This window comes from Gorilla gorilla, chromosome 3 (assembly GCF_029281585.2).
Source record: "Gorilla gorilla gorilla isolate KB3781 chromosome 3, NHGRI_mGorGor1-v2.1_pri, whole genome shotgun sequence".
Taxonomy (NCBI): Eukaryota; Metazoa; Chordata; class Mammalia; order Primates; family Hominidae; genus Gorilla; species Gorilla gorilla.
The window spans coordinates 96,444,048-96,462,786 of NC_073227.2; the positions used below are offsets into that span (position 1 = coordinate 96,444,048).

Sequence of the window (18,739 nt, forward strand, 5' to 3'; positions counted from 1 at the left end):
TTTAATAATCACAGTCTGCCAACTCAGGAGGAAACCGCTGCACTTCAAAACACAACACGCTGAGACTTGGCCCAGTCCACAAAGCCATTCTCTGCTGAGGTTTCACACACACACACAAAACATCAGCAGCGTTTCAGACAATGAAATCAGAAAGTGTGCTCCCACACAGCCCTGGAGCCTTGCTCTTGGGAAGAGGCAAGGACTCAGGCCATATTGGGGTCACTCTGTATTTCTTTCAAGACAGGAGGTGGTCAAGACTTACCTGTAGGTGTACGGCCCCACTTCTTCCACCCGAGGGGTCTCCCCTCTGAGGATCTCCTCTGGATTGGTGACATTGAAGAAATAGAACTGAGTATACACAGGCAGAGGGGGCTTCTCCCAGGAGTCAAATGCCTCAGTACCATTCCTTAACACAATTTTCTAGGAAAAAACCAAAAGGAGATTTACAAAAATGTAAGGCAATAGTTGGCTTTAAACCCAAGAAGCAGAGGAAGGGACGCCCCCTATTCTGACCTCCTAGATCACTATTTTAATCATTTCACAGGCATTCAACTGCAGTCTCCTGAGAACAGGGCCATATCTTACACCAATAGAGCCCACAGTTCTAATAAGTCAGAGAAGGCCTTCGATAAATATTTGTAAAGAGGCCGGGCCCAGTGGCCCAACACTCTGGGAGGCCAAGGCGGGCAGATCACTTGAAGTCAAGAGTTTGCGCTTGGTCAACATGGTGAAACCCCGTCTCTACTAAAAATACAAAAATCAGCCAGGTGTGGTGGTGTGTGCCTGTAATCCTGGCTAGTCGGGAGGCTGAGGCAGTAGACTTGCTTGAACCTGGGAGGTGGAGGTTGCAGTGAGCCAAGATCGTGCCACTGCACTCCAGCCTGGGTTACAGAGCAAGACTCTGTCTCAAAATAAGTTAACTAGTTAATTAATTAATAATTGTAAAGGAAGGGTACTAAAGACAGCACATGGGCAGAAGCATGAAGCATAGTGTTTCCAAAACCTAGGGCACAGATTGAGTGCCTAAAGGGCCTGTTGGCTTTGTTATTTTTGAAGATTCCATGGATGGTGTATCTTCTGTAGAAGTTAAGCAATTCTGAAAAGCACCATACACTCCCAGTTTGCCCAGATGAGAGAATAACAAGGGGAAGGGCCCAAGAAGGCCAGTTTTGGTCCTTTTTCAAGTCAAACCACATCCATCCCTACCGCCTCCACCACCAGGGGCTTTAAATGTATTTTCTTATTGGATCCCCAAAAACCCCAAAATGGAACTGCCTATCCCCGTTTCAAAAACCAGGAGGCCTAGCCTCACTGAGGTTAGCTGACAATGGAGACTGCACTCTGCACACAATCCCTCCTGCACTTTCCATCCCTGTTCTGTGTTACAGGATGAATAATGCCCCCCATACTCTAAATTCCTAAGCTGAAGTCCTAACCCTCAATACCTCACAATGTGCCTGTATTTGGAGTCGGGGTCTTTAAAGAGCTGATGAAGGTTAAATGAGGTCATGAGGGTAGGCCCTGCTAATAGGACTGGTGTCCTAACTGGAGGAGGAAACTGGGACACAGACAAGCACAGAGGGAAGGCCACGTGAAAACATGCAGAACTGACAGCCCTCTACAAGCCAAGAAGACAGGCCTCAGAAGAAACCAACTCTGCCAATACCTTGATCTCAGACTTCTAGTATCCAGAACTATGAGACAAATTTCTGTTGCTTAAGCCACCCAGTCTGTTGTATCCATTCGGGAAGCCCTAGCAAATTAATACACCATGACTCCCCTAAGGGTGAAGTATTCTCCCTGCCTCACTGACTTCAGGCTAGGCCAAGTGACTAGATTTGGCCAACAGGATGTGGGTGGAATGGCAATGTATCAATTTGGAGCTAAGGCCTTAAGATGCATGGCAAGTTTCTATCTGCCATCTTGCAGTTGCCACCCTTGGAAAAGAGAAGAGCAGGCCACAGGTAGCTGCTGATCCTTCAGCCTAGGTTCTAAAATGGAGATGTGTAGACTAGTCCTAAAGCGGATCAGAAGCCTGGAGTCCAGCCTCGTTCCACTGAGCCAGCTGAGCTCAAACTGCAACCAGCCGGCACACCCACATATTATTGTTATAAGCAATGAGACTGGGGAGTTACCTGTCACTCACCGTGGCAGTAGAGGCCTGATAAATACAGCGCCTGAGGTTAACAGAAACCTAACACCTGGTATTCCCAACAGTCCTCTATCTGTTAATGGAGAAAAGCCTTGTATTTTTACTGTAAAAACGGCTGAAATACAAAAATAATATAAAAGCACAGACTGCAAATAAACAAACCAAAATGTGAACTTTGAGTGTCGAGAATTTGTACCAGTTATAATTCAGGTCCGGATTAGGAGGAGTCTTCCATTCACTGTTGCTTTTGTTTGGATTTTTACACCAGAAATAAATTACTTCTGTAAGCAGAAAAAAAAAATGTTCCCTTATCTTTTTTTTTAAGTGAAAATCTAAGAAACTCAGATTCTATAGCATGTTATGGATAGACCCTAAGGCAAGGAGAAGGAATGGACACAAAGAGAACTCACTTCATCCTGGCTTTCCTCTGTTCTAGCAAAACAAAGGCGAGCCTGATGCTGCCTCAGCTGCGGTCTGCTCTGCTGCAAAGGCCCAGGAGCAGCCGCCCCCACTCTCGGCTCCACCGCACTTCTCTTCCTATTACTGTCAGGACAGTTGAGTGAGCACTCTGTATTCCTGCCTAATTTTTCCTGACAAGCATCATAGTGTGTGAAGTTTCCAGTGAGAAAGGACTTGAGATCTCATTTATTTGTTCATGTGAAGAAAATCACCTCAGAATTAGGAACCCTGAAAGAATCAGCAAACATAAATGAACAGATGGCTAACCTCCCGGGTTTATCTTGCTGGGCTGGCATCCAGCTTTTAGGCAACCATAAATCCAAAGACAAGTGGAAGGGTTTCCAGAAAGAAGGGGTTACCAGAAAGAAGGGTAAACCTGGCTGTTCTGACATGCGTAAACAGTGTGACTTGAACTTGTTCCTCCAACTTTCAGGATAGAAATAAACATTTAGTACATTTGACTTCTTAATGAAACAAAGCAAATGAAAAACAAGAACAATAAAAACTGTCCTTGGCAGCATGCCAGAGTCACAACCAACCCAGACCATGTTACAGCCGGGGCTTCTCCTCTGTCTGCCTCCACCCCCACAGCCCTTCTCTGCCTGGCCACTTCTTAGCTGAGTCACCAGCACTCAGACAAATCCTCATAGCCCCTTTTACTCCATTCAAATCTTGCCCTCAAGAGTGGTGGCTTTTCCTGCTGCTTTCATATGTCTCTTTTCCTCCACCTTACAAGCTGGATGTTTGTCAGGAAACCCTCTGTCAATCCCAGAGTAGATCACGTGCTGTAGAGTGAGTGTGTGTGTGTGTGTGTGTGTGTGCTCGCACGAATGCACTAAGTAGGAAGAGAGATGGGGAATGAGAGAACAGAGGGAAGTTGTAAATACAGCTGCCAACATTTCTAAAACAGTGTGTCTTTATTTTTATTTTCTCACTTTCAGCTCAGAGAATGGCAGTTACTATTCAGTTACCATTACTGCCACGCCAGCTGCAATTTACTGTGAGTCTGCTAAAGTCAGGTGCTATGCTAGGGGCTTTATAATGTACCTTATCTCTGAGTTTTACACTGACACTACAAAATAAAAATCCCCATTTTGCAGACAAAGAAATGGTGGCACTGGCTGTCCCAAGTCACAAAGCCAGTAAATGAAATCAAATCTGACCAAGTCCAGGAGTGCAGATTTACTCACCCATCCAGCAGCTGCCACCCCATGGCACCCTGAGGGTAGAGTTGCCAGATTTAGCAAATAAAACCTGGGATACCCAGTTAAATTTGAATTTCAGATAAACAACAAATAATTTTATAATATAATTATGTCCCAAATATTGCATGGGCTGCGTCAAAAATGCTTTTATTCATAGGAGATGCATGCTGAAGGATTTAGGAACAAAGTGTGTGATATCTACAACTTACTTCAAATAATTCAAGAAAAAGTGCATCAGAGAGATAAATATGGCAGGACGTTAACAACTGATACATCGGACTGAACCGAAATATCACACGAGACAGATTCATACTAAAATGTTATTTGTTATCTGAAATTCAAATTTAACTGGGTGTCCTGTATTTTATTTTATTTGGCAACTCTAGCCCAGAGGGACAGTGAAACTATGGAGAAGCCATAAGTTGGACTCTGAACTCTCAGGGTTTCCTCGAGTGTTACCCGTGCCATCTGGAGGAAAGGAAACTAGGGCAGCTGCGTGAGGTCACTGTCAGCTCCTAGTAAGGAGCCCACAGGTGAGGAACCGAAAAAGGGAGAGTTCAACTCTAGAGTTTCCAGGCAGCCGCGCAGCCCCAGTATGCTAATGTGTCCAAAGAAAGCACCTCAACCTCCTGCCACAAGATGGCCCAGAGAGGGCTCTGTTTTGACTTAAACTTTTAATTTCTGCCCCTTCTATTTCTGATCCTCAGGGCATTCAAGTGTGCACTCCCAGGAGCTTGCTCGGCAAAGGAAGGCCTGAGAAACTAACAAATAATAACCTCAGCCTCAAGACCGCGGACTGTCTGGCACAGGAAGTTATTCATTCCGCCAGATACAACGAGCTAGTGTCCCCCTCAAAGGCGCCCTTTGCCAGTCTGAACAGAAAGCCATGGCTTGGGAACAACTGATCCTCCTCACCGAGGGTTCTGCTGTGGTGGTGACAGCCACCAGACAAACCTTGTAATCAGCTGAGTCTTCTTAGTTACACTAAATGAAAAAGCAACATAAGGCCTTAAATCAGTTTTACAGTGTGACTCTGGATATTAAGAGTGGCACTGTGGAGTCACAATATAACTGTTGCTTATTAATTTTAACCACGACGAACATAATGAATTTTTCCACGCACAATACTGTGGCACTACCACTAAAACAAAATACTGGAAAATTATCAAGTTATATGGTGAATTCACAGTGTCAACAGCTAAATTAATAATTTGGACTAAAAAACATACTTTTCAGTTAATCACCCAATATGTACCTACTGAGAGCTTTCTATGTGCCCGGACTATGCCCTGCAAACAGGCATAGGCCCTGTCTGTAAGAAGAAATTTAGCTAAGGACACAAAACCAACATGCATGTAACAGGCAGTGAAAAATTATGTGCAAGACTCAGTAATTCAGCCTAACAAACAGCTTATGCCTGAAATTATTTAGATCCTTCCAGTAGCATGGATCTGTGATAAAATTCCCCCATCTAAACATCTCACAGGCTGCTCCAAGACAACATGACCAAAATGGACTCATGATTTTCTCCCCTAATTGATCACTAAGTCCTGCTGATTTCACCTCCTCCTCTTCCCCATTTCTACCCCAAGGCACATTTCATCATTGGCTTGGACTGTGACAATACTGTATGTAGGCTCCTAACTGGTCTCCCTCTCTCCAGCCTTTTTCCTTTCAAATGCTTCATCCACCTCAGCCTTCAGAGAAGCCTGTCAAAAGTGCCTAAGGGAACAGATACTCCACCCCTGCTCAAAGGATCAAGTCCACAGTCCTTGACCTGTTGTGATCTGATGGAACTGCGTCACCTGTCGCTGTCTTTTCCTGGTAGGCACTTTATGCACCAGTAACATGCAACCATCTACTGTTACCTAGCACCCACCACACAAGTTCTCAGCCAGTGCCTTGGCCTGAGTCACTCACTGCCCTTCACCCAGAAGTCTCTGCAGGGCCCTTATCACCTGGTTCACTTTTACCTGGGCTTCAGGGCTCAATTCAGAAGTGCCATCTCTCAGAAGGCCCCTCTGAACTATGTGTTTTCTCTCTGCTTTCATGAAACTTCACAAGTTTTATAAGGAAAATGTGTTTATTAGTCTTTAGTATCAGATTGGGTCTGATACTAAGGACTGTATCTTTTTCACGGATCCCCAGCACGTAACATGGTTTCTGGCACAGAAGGGACACAATAAATAATTAATGAAGAAACAGATGATACCGTAGCGTAGAGCACAATGCTGTGCCAGGCATTCATCTTCTGCTGTTTACCCAGTTCTTCTCAGTAAAATCTTCAATGTGGCAAAATGCCGCATATTCTAAATAATATGTAAGAAAGGCGATCTGAATAAATAAAAAGTCTGAATTTCAGTACTGCAGAATCAAGAAGAGACAGTAACTTTCTTAGCTGCAAATATTATTTTTCAAGGAGACATTTTGGCCTCCTTTCATAAATGGTTAAGACTAGTTTGGAATTAGCAGGGTCTATTTTTATGCATAATTAATATGCCAAAGGCACACAAACATTAGTTCTAAGTCTGTTAGATCTGTCTTCAGCAATTTTGGTTTTAATGAATTTTTTATAACATCATTTTCATAGCAAGTATAGCATAGGATTTTCACAACCTTAAAACTGATGAAACTCTTTCATTCTTTCCACAAATATTAACTTAGCAATTCCTTTGTGCCAGCCACTGTTCTAGGTATTGGAGATAAAACGGTAGACAAGATCTCCTACCTTCTCATTTTATTGGTGAATTCTAAAAACTCCTTGATATAACAAGGAACAAACTAGACTTGTAAGCAATAAAATATCACATTTATCTAAGGGAAAAATACCTAGATATTATGATAAATTATCAATCTACAGAAATTTCTATATTCATATTAGAAGAGATGTTTAAAGTAGCAGATAACATTACTACAAATGTGCAGAAAAAGTCATGTGTTGCCTCCAATTTCTATTCACAAATGAGGCTACTGATTGTTGTTACTTTATTTTTTATTTATTCAGTTACTTATTTATTTTTTGAGAGGGAGTCTCACTCTGTTGCCCAGGCTGGAGTGCAGTGGCATGACTCGGCTCACCACAACCTCCGCCTCCCGGGTTCAAGCGATTCTTCTGCCTCAGCCTCTCGAGGAGCTGGAATTACAGGCACACACGACCACACCCGGCTAATTTTGTATTTCTAGTAGAGAAAGGGCTTCACCATGGTAGTCAGGCTGATCTTGAACTCCTGATCTCAGGTGATCTGCCCACCTCAGCCTCCCAAAGTGTTGAGATTACAGGTGTGAGCCACCGTGCCCAGCCTGTTGTTATTTTAAATCAGGTAAATGCTACTCCATCCATTCCCTACCCATTCCATCATATTTGTCACAGAAAATTTGGACAATGAAGAAAGTAAAAGGAAGAAAATTTAAATCCCCTGTAATCCACATTATCGCTGTTAACATATGGGTTTATTTCCCTCTGGTCTAGTCATATATATGTATATTTTAAACAAAATTGAGATCATATGTATTGTATCATTTTTTCACTCATCTTTTATAAACGATTATCCTTGTTATTAAATAGGTTTTGAAACTGTTATTTTAATGTCTGTATACTAATCCACTGTATTAGTATATTTTAAAAAATATACTAAATCAGTTTATTTAATCATTCTTTTACTATAGGACATTTGTGTTGTTTTCATGCTGAAGTAAACGTTCTTGAATATATTTGTCCAAATTAGTGAATAATTTTTTTTTTTTTTGAGACAGAGTCTCGCTCTTGTCACTCAGGCTGGAGTGCAGTGGTGCAATCTTGGCTCACTGCAACTTGTGACTGTCATGCCTCAGCCACTGGAGTAGCTGGGATTACAGGTGCACACCACTACACGCAGCTACTTTTTGTATTTTTAGTAGAGATGGGGTTTAACCATGTGGGCCAGGCTGGTCTCTAACTTCTGGCCTCAAGTGATCCACCTACCTCGGCCTCCCAAAGTGCTGGGACTACAGGCATGAGGCACCACACCTGGCCCAAATCAGTGAATAATTTCTTAGAATAGACTCCTAGATTGGGATTATTGGGTCTAGAGACAAAAAGTTTTCATGAACTCATGAGCCTTTAAATATCAACAAGTTGCTCCAGAAAGCAGTGTATGAGCAACCATTTCAGCATATCCATCCCAATACTGGTGTTTAAGGTTTTCAGAAATCTTTGCTTCTTTAGTAGTGGCAAAATAGCATCTTCTTGTTTGAACTTGCATTTCTTGAATTACTGGAGAAGCATAACAGTTTTTACCATGTATGAAGTGAGACTGTTTTAAAACAAAAGTAAAAGAATCTTCAACCAGCATAAGCTTCCATTTGGGTACACAGAAGGCTGGTCAGAGACAGAACTGAGAACAACCTCTCTGAGCTGTGTGTAGTGAACATAGAGTCGCTGGCCAGGCTGACACCTGACCTGCAGATGAAGGAACAGATGCAGGCTGGATTAGCTTGACTGCTGAACACTGACATGACTTAATACAGCCACAACCCAAGTCAGCCTGACAGCAATCTTTTGGGAAGGCAACACCATGAGAGTGGTTAAACCAGCTGTCCTGATGTAAGCCACTTCCAAGTGATAAAAATAAGCACTCGGGGAATCCATTAGGCTTTCACGGGAATCAGTAATACTTTTAAGGAAAGTTTCGGGATTCAAGAGCACTACTGGTTGTTCTTTAAGGTCAGTAAAGTGCTACTTCATAATTAAACACAACTTAAGCATCCATGTTGCCATCTGCACAGTCTAAATTCATCCAGAGATAATGCAGACCAACTTGGAGAACTTGGCCTAATTGTGTATGGATGGTATATTGGCCTAATTGTACACTGGACTCCAGATTAATAAAACTCATCAAACGGCAAAACACCAATTGATTTGCTTTGTTTTTTAAAATTGCTCCCTGAAATGAAGCAAACCCAACCCAGACTCGTGCAGTAATTTAAGTAATTTCCACTGTTTACATAAAAGAAATAAACTGCCATTAACATTCTACTCTTATTCCCTGACCTTATTTTAATTCAGTAAAAATGTATTGGCATTCATTTATTTATGTCACTGTTGCTTAACTCATTTTGATTTTGCAACTGTCATAATTTTAACTAATGAGCTCTGATAGTTCAGATTCAAATGTAGCTCATGGGTGAACTGTACTTTGTTTATAAATTACATACAGGACAATATGGTGGAATGACAATCCCAAAAAACCTCCTGCTACAAAATACCCACTAACTTATTTTTGAAAGTTTCTAGGTGATTACAAATGTACAGCCAAGTTTGAGAACTGATGACCTAAAGGGAAAAAAAGCAGCTACCGGATAGAAACTTAAACATAGAACCAGGTGAAAATTGGGAGCGGGAGGGGAATATATATATACATATATGGGGAGTGGGGAGGGGGGTGAGAAAGAGGAGTTTCAGATGTGAATAAATAAGAAACAAGGCCACGGAAAGAAGGCCCACATTCTGTGTGTAACTTGCACAGCCAGTCTCATTGTTTTGCAACCTGTTTGGTTGTGATTATATCTCTCGAAATAAGTAATATTTTCATTACCTACCTATTTCTATGTCTCCTCTTCCATTACTGTTGATTATCAGAAGTACAGTGTTAAAAGAAAATATCCTTAAAACGGGAATTGTGGGCGCTGGGAGGACTGGTGAGATGTTAGTCAAAAGACACAAAATTTCAGTTTTATATAAACAAATTCAAGAGATCTAATGTACATCATGGTGATCACAGTGGATAACAATATATTGGGCCAGGCACAGTGGCTCATGCCTGTAATCCCAGCACTTTAGGAGGCAAAGGTGGGAGGATTGCTTAAGCTCAGGAATTTGAGACCAGCCTGGGCAACACAGCAAGACCCCATCTCTAAAAAAAAATATTTAAAAATTAGCCTGGCATGGTGCACACCTGTAGTTCCAGCAACTTTAGAGTTTAAGGCAGGAGGATGGCTTGAACCCAGGAGGTCAAGGCTGCAGTGAGCCATGGTAGTGGCACTGTACTCCAGCCTGGGTGATAGAGAGAAGCCCTATCTCAAAACAAAAACAAAAACAAAAATAAAATAAAAAAAACCCCAAAATATTGTATATTTGAAAAATGCTGAGATTAGATTTTGTGTTCTTACCACAAAACAAAGATAAGTAATTGAGGTAAGGTGTATGTTAAACAGCTTGATTTAGCCATTTCACTATGTATATCTACCTATATGTATATCTCTCTCAAAACATCATGTTGCATGCCCTAAATATGTACAATTTTGACTTGTCAATTAAAAAATGAATTTAAAAAAATGGGACTTGTGATGAGTGATTACATTAGTGTAACAATGGCACTCTGCCTCACACTGTCTCTGGAAAGTGTGTAAAATTCAGATGCTGAAGGGGCCAGATGGCTAGGGCAAATGAGTGACACAGGCCGTCGGTTTGTACATTTGTTTGCATGTCAAACCCCAGCAGCAATATTCATTTCTACAGAGAAACATGCCCTCCCCCATTTCTGTTAAACACATGATCCTCTCAAGCTATCTTTCATTTCCCTTCTTTTGGTAAGGAGTGTCAGATATAGAGAAACATTTCTCTACCCTAAGAAACACAACAGCACATGCACAACAACAGATACCTTCACTGGGCCTTGGGAGCCAATAAGGGCGCAAAGGACGGTGGGTGCTGTGGTCCGAATGTTTATGTCCCCTCAAAACTCCTTTGTTGATATCCTTACCCCCAAGGTGGTGAGATTAGGAGGTGGGGCCTTTGGAGGTGATTAGGTCATGAGCGTAGAACCCTCTCGAAGGGATTAGTACTCATAAAAGGTACCCCAGAGAGCTCATCTGCCATGTGAGGTTAGAGTGAGAAGACCATAATCTATGAGGCAGTGGACCCTCACCATACCCCAAATCTGCCGGGGCCTTGATCTTGGACTTCCTAGCCTCCAGAACTGTAAGAAATAAATTTCTGTTGTTTATAAGCCACCCAGTCTATGCTATTTTGTGACAGCAGCCTGAATGGACTAAGACAGTGGGAAACAGGGAAGGCAGGTCTCTTCTAAGGGTCAGCCTCTTTTCTGCCGAGACAGCTACCACACAGAACTTGGTATGACGAGTACCAAAGAACATCCACATGTTTCAAGAGAAGCTGGAAATCTGGACCAATACGTGAAGTTTCCAGATTTTAAAGGTATAAATCATTCATGAGACAAACATGTGACCACTGGCCTACACAGTGAGGCAAAATGTGAGACTAAACAACAAAATGCAAACAAAATCATTTCCAAAGAAATTATTTTCTCTATTCACCCAAGTAACACTTACTGACCATCTATTTTAAATAAGACATTGCATTTGGCAGTAAGAAAAGACACAAAACTAAATACGACAGGACATCTACCTTCAAAGAGAGCTTTCATACTAGATTAAAATACCAAATTACGTCATATGGGTTGAAAATCCCTGCAGGGCTGAGGCCAGAAGGGAATTATTGAGTAATTCAATTATGGAGATATGAATGCTCTTGTCTACTTTGATCAGCACTCGGGGAAAGACAAGAGATTGTGGAACTGGAATTACTGATGGCCCAAACTCCTGTTTTTAACACTGGACTCACAGGAAAGCCAAAAGGACACAGTAAATCAAAGACACACCAAGCAAAATCCTGGTTGTTTGAAAACGTTAACAAGATAGCTTCCAAACTGGCCTTACAGGAATATAAAACAGGGATATTATGTATTTTTAAAAATATTCTAAAAAAAAATTAAATGAAAACTAGATCAACAGTTCTCAAAGTGTGATCTCAGGACCCCTGGGGAGCCCCAAGACCTTCTTAGGAGGCGCCCACAAGGTCAAAACTATTTTAATACTAAGGTATCATTTGCGTTTTTAATTCTATTATTTCTCTGAGTGTAGAGTGGAGTTTTCCAGAGGTTACGTGATATATAATGATGTCATATTGGAAAATGTGCTTGTGTAGTCGTCTGTTTTAAACATTTCTCAAAAATACATATCAGTTTCAATTTCTAATATTGTAAATATCAATAGGTATGGAAACATAAGTTCTTTGGGGTCCTCAATAATTTTTAAGAATATGAGGGGCCCAGGAGTTTAAATTGGATTATAAAATCTGCAAGGGTAGAGACTGCCTCTTGTTTAGTGTTATATCCATAGCTCTTAGCACACTGCCTTGCAAATGGTACATACTCAGTAAATATTTGTCAAATAAAAGAATGACTGCCAAAGCATGTACCCAAAAGTGCATTTAGATATAGAAAGCAAACACCTAAAGTGGTCTTTATTTTCCCTTGGTTGTTTTTTCCAGTCACCAGCTTGGATTAAAAATGGTCCCTTCCTTAGTGTATAGTGTATAGATAGTGCATATCTTGATGATATGGCCAGGAATGTCTAGTAACTTGGCCAACATCCTATGTTTTCATTAATGAGCTTATAATTCCACCTCCTGATTCTTCCTGGGAAACAAGCAAATGTCTGGCAGAACAGATGGCTCCTCTGCTGTGGCCTGACAGAATGAAATCTTGGATTTATTTAACAATAAAGCAAAGTAGTTTCCACAGGCAGGAAACTTCCCCTCCTCACCAAATAATATTTCCTTTAATGTAAACTTGCAGATTAATAGTAATTATAAGTAGTAATCTCCTCAATCAGAATTACCATCTTAAGGAATGAAGACATGGTCTAAAATAATCACTATACAAATATAAACACCTTTTTTAAAAATGCATATTCCCAAAATTGCAGATTACGATCCCACGGCAACCTGCCTCCAGTAATGGATTTTATGATAAGCACTTTAACTTGAGTTCTGTTCCTAATGAGTCTGATTCAGCAAGTCTGGGATGGGGTCTGGTATTTTCTAAATCTTTGTAAGTGATTTAGATGCGTCTCCTAGAGTCTAGGGGCTATGCTGACAACTGTTAGCCTACTATATTGTCTTAATCATTAATAAGGAATGCACTCATAGTCAACATGAATTAGTAAGACACTAAAATAAACTTAATATGATTTTGATATCACGAGATCGTGTTTCTAAAAGCCAGGAAAGAATTTGGATAATTTTGCTTAGGAGTTAGAGAATCTTGCAAGGAAATTAATGACACAGCCTCTGTTTACAGTGCTATAGTTTCTTCCTGTGCTGAGCCAATCACATTCCTCCATTATAAACTTGGAAAAGAGAAACTAGGAGATGAAGCACGTCTATGAGAGGTCAACAGCTGGAAAGTCACACTGAGGCGGGGCTGAGCAAGCCCGGATGAGTACAGAGCCAGGTTGAGTAAACAGAGGAAGCCTGTTGGTGGAGAAAGCAGAGGAAAAAGTGGGAGGCAGAGTGTGCCTGCTTCCTGCTGACTTTCCACTTTCGGTTGTCCTCTCAGGAGGCCTTACTGTGCCATGGTTCTTGCCCTTTGATTTCTATGAGCTTCCCCTTCCAGATTTACAGAAAGAAAAAAAAGAATCCTATCTTGCCAGAGCTAGTTTGAGTAGGCCTCAACTCCTTAAGAGAGCCAAGAAGCGGGATACATTGTGGTCTGCAAGGACAATGTAGCATGAGAGGTGAGGGATGGCCATAGAATTTATTGTCCAAAGCAGAAATCTTTTGGAGGAAAGGGGGTGTTAGTGATTACACCAGCACAACAGGTACACAGAAACCATGTAGGACTATTCCAGGCAAATGGGATGTATGGTCATCCTTGAGATGGGAAAAGTGGGTTCAGGATCAGAAGGCTAGCTGGCATGCTCTCTCCTTCCCTCTCCATTTGACTTTAGATAAGTCACTTCTATTCCAAGAGCCTCAATTTCCTTGACCGTAAGATAACAGATTTAAGATATCTTTACTGGTTTTTTCTGATCAAGAAAAATCTCAGACTAAGATAAGTCTTCTTTGAATAGAGGCAACTCAGGAGATGAGGCAGATATGCAAGAAGGAGCCTTTTAAAATGATATATAGCTGAATGCCTTTACATACACATCAATAAAGATGTTTTGCTGATTTGACTTTAAAAAACAAGATCCCATATAGTCACCAATCAAAGCAATCTGGTTATCAGTGATTACATTTTACTTCTTTTTTTATTTTTATTTTTATTTTTTTTGAGACAGAGTCTTGCTCTGTCGCCCAGGCTGGAGTTCAAGGGAGCCATCTTGGCTCACTGCAACCTCCGCCTCCCGGATTCAAGCGATTCTCCTGCCTCAGCCTCCCGAGTAGCTGGGACTACAGGCACCTGCCACCACGCCTAGCTAATTTCTGTATTTTTAGTAGAGACAGGGTTTCACCATATTGGCCAGGCTGGTCTCGAACTCCCGACCTTGTGATCCACCCGATTCAGCCTCCCAAAGTGTTAGGATAACAGGCGTGAGCCACCACGCCTGGCCTATATTTTACTTCTTGAGGCATCGGTAGAACAGCTCCAGAGTTTCTATGGCTCCCAAAAGAAACCAACTGGTACTGACTTGCCTAGAGCCTCAGGTCCAGATGAAGGGGAAGTGTATTTGTCCTGTTCATTGCATCTCTGAGACCTAATGCTACAGTCCTGCCTTGACCTGTGAAGAGGAAGTCAAAGGTGTAAACAGTCTCCCACTGGTTCCCTTGCCAGCCCATCCCTTGTTGGCCAGCCCTGACTGTGGCCAGTTCTGCATCCCTATTACTGGGAGACAGTCAACCTGCCAGCACGTCTGCAGAGATTAGGAGCGCAAACTTAATATTCTGAACTGCATAGCTGCTCTTAAAGGTCATGGGATCTCAGAAGTTTGGAGCTAAGAGGAACCATAGCTTGTATAATAAGTTTCAATTCACAGATGACAAATATAGCTAAAGACATAACAACTGTTAACGTTCAGGCATTGTGCGAGGCATTGTGCTGGGTGCTTTATAGAAATCATATTATTTCATTCTTGTGACAACTCTATGAGTTAAGTATTCTTATCCTTATTATTCCTATTTTCAAAATGAGGAGCCTTAGGTTTTGAGGGATTAAATAACTTGCCACTGTGCTTGTTCAGCTTAGTCCAAGAAATCCTTAGGGACAGAAAAAAAATGTTTGATTCAGTTCTGCTGATTCTCAGGACGCTCTTCTTTCTATTAAAATGATCACACCCGAGTGAAGAGGCATTTAATATGTATCTCAGGCACTGTGCTAGGTGTCAAGGCAGTTCACTGGGATACCAGATGAAATGTAACGTAAACTCCTGCCTTTCCAGGCCTAAGGGAGGAAAAGGAACTGCTGGGTCTCTGCAAAGCTCTCTCTTCATGAAGGCCCAAACGCTTGTAAGGAAATGCCTTATTAATGCTCATAATATCCCCTAGGAAGAGGGTGTGGGAAAAAGAGAAGTACTATTATGCCTCTCTTGCAAATGAGAAAATTGAAGCAGAAACAATTACAGGCCTTGCCCAATACGAGGCAGTCACCACTGAGGCCAAAAATGAAACAAAATTGTCTTGGTTCCTTCCACGATATTCACTGGCCAAAATTAAAAGTCTCTCTTCAGTTACCTCTGGTCACTGCAGGGTTCAAGGACAATTATCATTTGAGACAACTTTTTGGATAGGAATTATCTTACTAAGCTTCCCACACCTACTCATTTGAATTTCATCCCTTTTCCCTCTTCCCTTTTTGACGTAGGCAAGTCGGGGCATAGACAATCTTCAAATGAAAAAACAAAGAACTGGAAATATCAGGGTAGATTATATTATAACTACATTAGAATCAAGTTATGAATGAATTCTCCCATAGTAATACTAGTGGCAATAAAGATGACTGCCATATATTGATTACCTATTCTGTGCCTGATACTATGCTAAGTGCTTTATACTTGGTCCTACAATAATACACATGCAGAGACAAATCCAGGTTTTGTGGGTCCTGAAGATTATACAATTTGAAGGGTCCTTCTTAAGAAAAAAGAAAATTTGGGATACAGAATGAGGCACAGGGCTTCACAAGGGTCTGTGCAAGTGAGGGACCCAAAGCTTAACTTTGCGAGTTTCATGGTAAATGCATCACTGTGCCCAAGTTAGCAAACAGCTCATATCCCCAGTTTTACAAGCAATGAAATTGAGGACCAGGTAAGTTAAGTAACTTGACGTAAGTCATAAAGCTTATACTGGCAAGGATAGGATTTGAACATATGGAATCTGACTCCAAATCTCACGTATTTTCTTTGTCTGGCTTCTAATAAAGTTGCTATCACTTATTAAGCACTAACTATATCCCAGAAAGATCACACCTTAAGGTTATAAGAATTATTTGACAAAGCAGATGTGATCGTTAGTCCTTATTATCCCTATTTACGGATGGGGAAAACATGAATTAAGTAAGATTAAACAGCCCACGGTCACCCAGCTGGGACATAGTGGAAGCTAGGTTTCATGCCCAGGAGTGTAACATCCTCAATCTTTCCCACTGTCCCATGCTACCTACCACCCTACAGGTAATCCAGGAAAAAGCAGAATAGCGATGTGCGACTTACCTCTAATGACAATAGTATTTCCACACCTGCCCACTGAAACTAGCCCTATCCTTTAGTTTCATACAATACACCGTGCAGTCCTCCTTAGCTGGGATTCAGCAGCTCTGAAAGTCCACTTCCCTGTACTATATTACTTATCAGAACAGAGTCCATTCCTCATGGAGAAAACCACTTGGAAATACCAACACAAACTCAGGCCCCAGCCAAGTTGCCTTACAGCCACCCCCTCACCCAGAGAAATGGAGACACACAGAGAATCTAAGGGCTGGCTATATGGGAACCACGGGGAAGATCACTCATCCTATAGGGCTCCTTGAAACAGCCTTTCAAAGCCATATAAGAAAACTCACCTATTTACTATAATTGGATTGCTTTACTCTAGTCACCCAAAGCAAGAGTTTACATCCTCAAACATAGCTCACCATGGCTTTGGACATGGACAGGAGTGGAGAAAGGATTCAGTTTCTTTTTTCCTTGAACATGATTGCTCAGAGGAAACTGACCCTCGAGACGCTCAGACAGTGGGCCTTGTCTTCCCTTGGCAATGTGAACTTTAAAAATTACATTATGCTTTGCCATGGTGCTTTTTGAAAAACTGCCTTTAACTGCCAGATTTCAGGTACTCACTTAATTACTTTTGGAAACTCAGTTAAAGGAAGATATCCATTGCCACCTGGAATAAAACAGCTTTACTGACTGGAGAGTGCAGTGATTCAAAGTAGACTAGGCCTGGGCTTTTTTATCTGGCCGCAGCAAGTGCAGACCAGTGGGAGAAATGAAGCGTGCAGTTATGGATGCTAACAAGAAAGGCTGCTGCTCCAGTGATTTTTTTTCTTTTTTAAGGAAAAAATGATCCCAGTAACTCTCTCTTGTTCCTCTTTTGACACAGCTTGGTGGATGTGGGGGAAAGGGCAGATGAAATGACCAGTGAAATCAAAAGATGAAGTCTTCTTAAAGGACTGGCTCTCCAGCCCAATCATCTAGAGGAAGAGACAAGTTCAGATTCTTGTAGGGTTATCTAAATGCATCTGTGCCTGAAAATTACGGCCGTTTGAGAAAAACAAGAATTCATGGTGAGACAAAGCAACACAGACTGTTGGTACAAGATACAAAGCCACTAAGTCAGCGTTCAGCAAAGACTGATGGATGAATTGTCACCCAGCCTAAAGGACTGCCCCAGCTACCAACTGCCCCTGCCCAGCCCAAGAGGGCAAGAACACAATAGACCGCACACCCACGTCTCATCCCCAGGCGCACACCACTTCAAAGGCTACAGCAAGCAGACAACATAACCTGCCTCTTCTGCGGTGTCTTTCATTCAGTTCTGTTTCTTCATGAAGTGGGAAGGAAACAAGTTTGGGCCCACCTGAGATTGGGGTGTAGACGGAAGGAGTGGGGAGAGATGCAAACGACAGAACACAACCGAAGACCTTTTTAAAAGTCAGGATCCATAGCCTTACTTATCACTGTAAAGGGAACAGAGTCGGCTCCATCCTTCCCCATCCTTCTTTAACCCTCGCCTACCAAGCCCTGGAAGACAGGGACTCAAGAAGAGCGCTAGTGCGGAGGGTCTGCCTGAGTGCAGGTCTTCCCCATACAAGATGTAGCAGCAGGGATGGGAGGGTGGGCTGGACGACTCCACAACACACACACAGCCCGCCCCGCCTCACCTTCTCGATACTCTGGTCTACAGCCTTCTGGAAGACCCGGGCCACCAGCAGCGTGACGCTGGTCACCAGCAGGAGCAGGGACAACGTCCCCGCCGTGTAGAAGCAGCATCGGCCCATTCTGTGCGCCGCTCACGGGCCGGGCCGGGCCGCACCCGCCCGGGATCCAACTGCAAGGAGGGAGGAGCCGCCGCAGAGGCGTCGAAGACCAGGGACCCTTCGGCGCCACGCCCTCCCGGCGCCCGGTTCGTGCGCGCAGCTCTGGGCTCCGCGGCCTGGCGAGCGCGGTCCCGGGTGCACCAGGCGGATGGGGCCGCGGAGGGACGGGCCCGGACTCGGTTTCGGTTTCCTTCGCCGGGCAGCCGTGGCGCCCGCCTAGCGCAGCTCGGGAGAGTGCAGGGAGCGCGCAGGGACGTGACGTTCGCGGGCCGGGCTCGCCGCAACCCCGCGAGGCAACCGCCGGCGACTGCGCGGGGAGGCGGGCGGGGGCGGAGGCCGCAGTCATGTGCCCTGCGGCGGCGGCAGTGATTCGGCCCGCGCCCTCCCCGGCCTGTCCTCGGTGGCCCTGAGTGGCTGCGGCGCCTGAGCCAGGCCCGGCATGGCTGCTCCCAGCGCCCTGCACCGCAGGCCCAGCGCTCGCCCCACCGAAATCGCCTAAGCTGGTTCACACACTCATTTATCATTCCGCAGATAGGTCTGAGGGCCTCCCATGGGCCACGCGCTGGGGATTCAAGGTGGCTGGGACATTCCCCTGCTCTAGAGGCGCT

At 43.2% G+C, this 18,739-nt stretch overlaps 1 protein-coding gene across 1 annotated transcript in view; it reads right to left on the reverse strand.

Annotated features, from left to right (window-relative positions):
- Positions 1-18,491, reverse strand: part of SCARB2 (scavenger receptor class B member 2) — a 52,422-nt gene extending 33,931 nt beyond the window's left edge. Inside the window, exons 1-2 of the mRNA XM_019025410.4 lie at positions 17,976-18,491; positions 263-420 (exon numbers count right to left, since the gene is read on the reverse strand). Of these exons, the coding sequence (XP_018880955.1) occupies positions 263-420; positions 17,976-18,092 (275 nt within the window). The 5' untranslated portion in view covers positions 18,093-18,491. The remainder of the gene's footprint in view (positions 1-262; positions 421-17,975) is intronic.
- Positions 18,492-18,739: the final 248 nt, after the last annotated feature.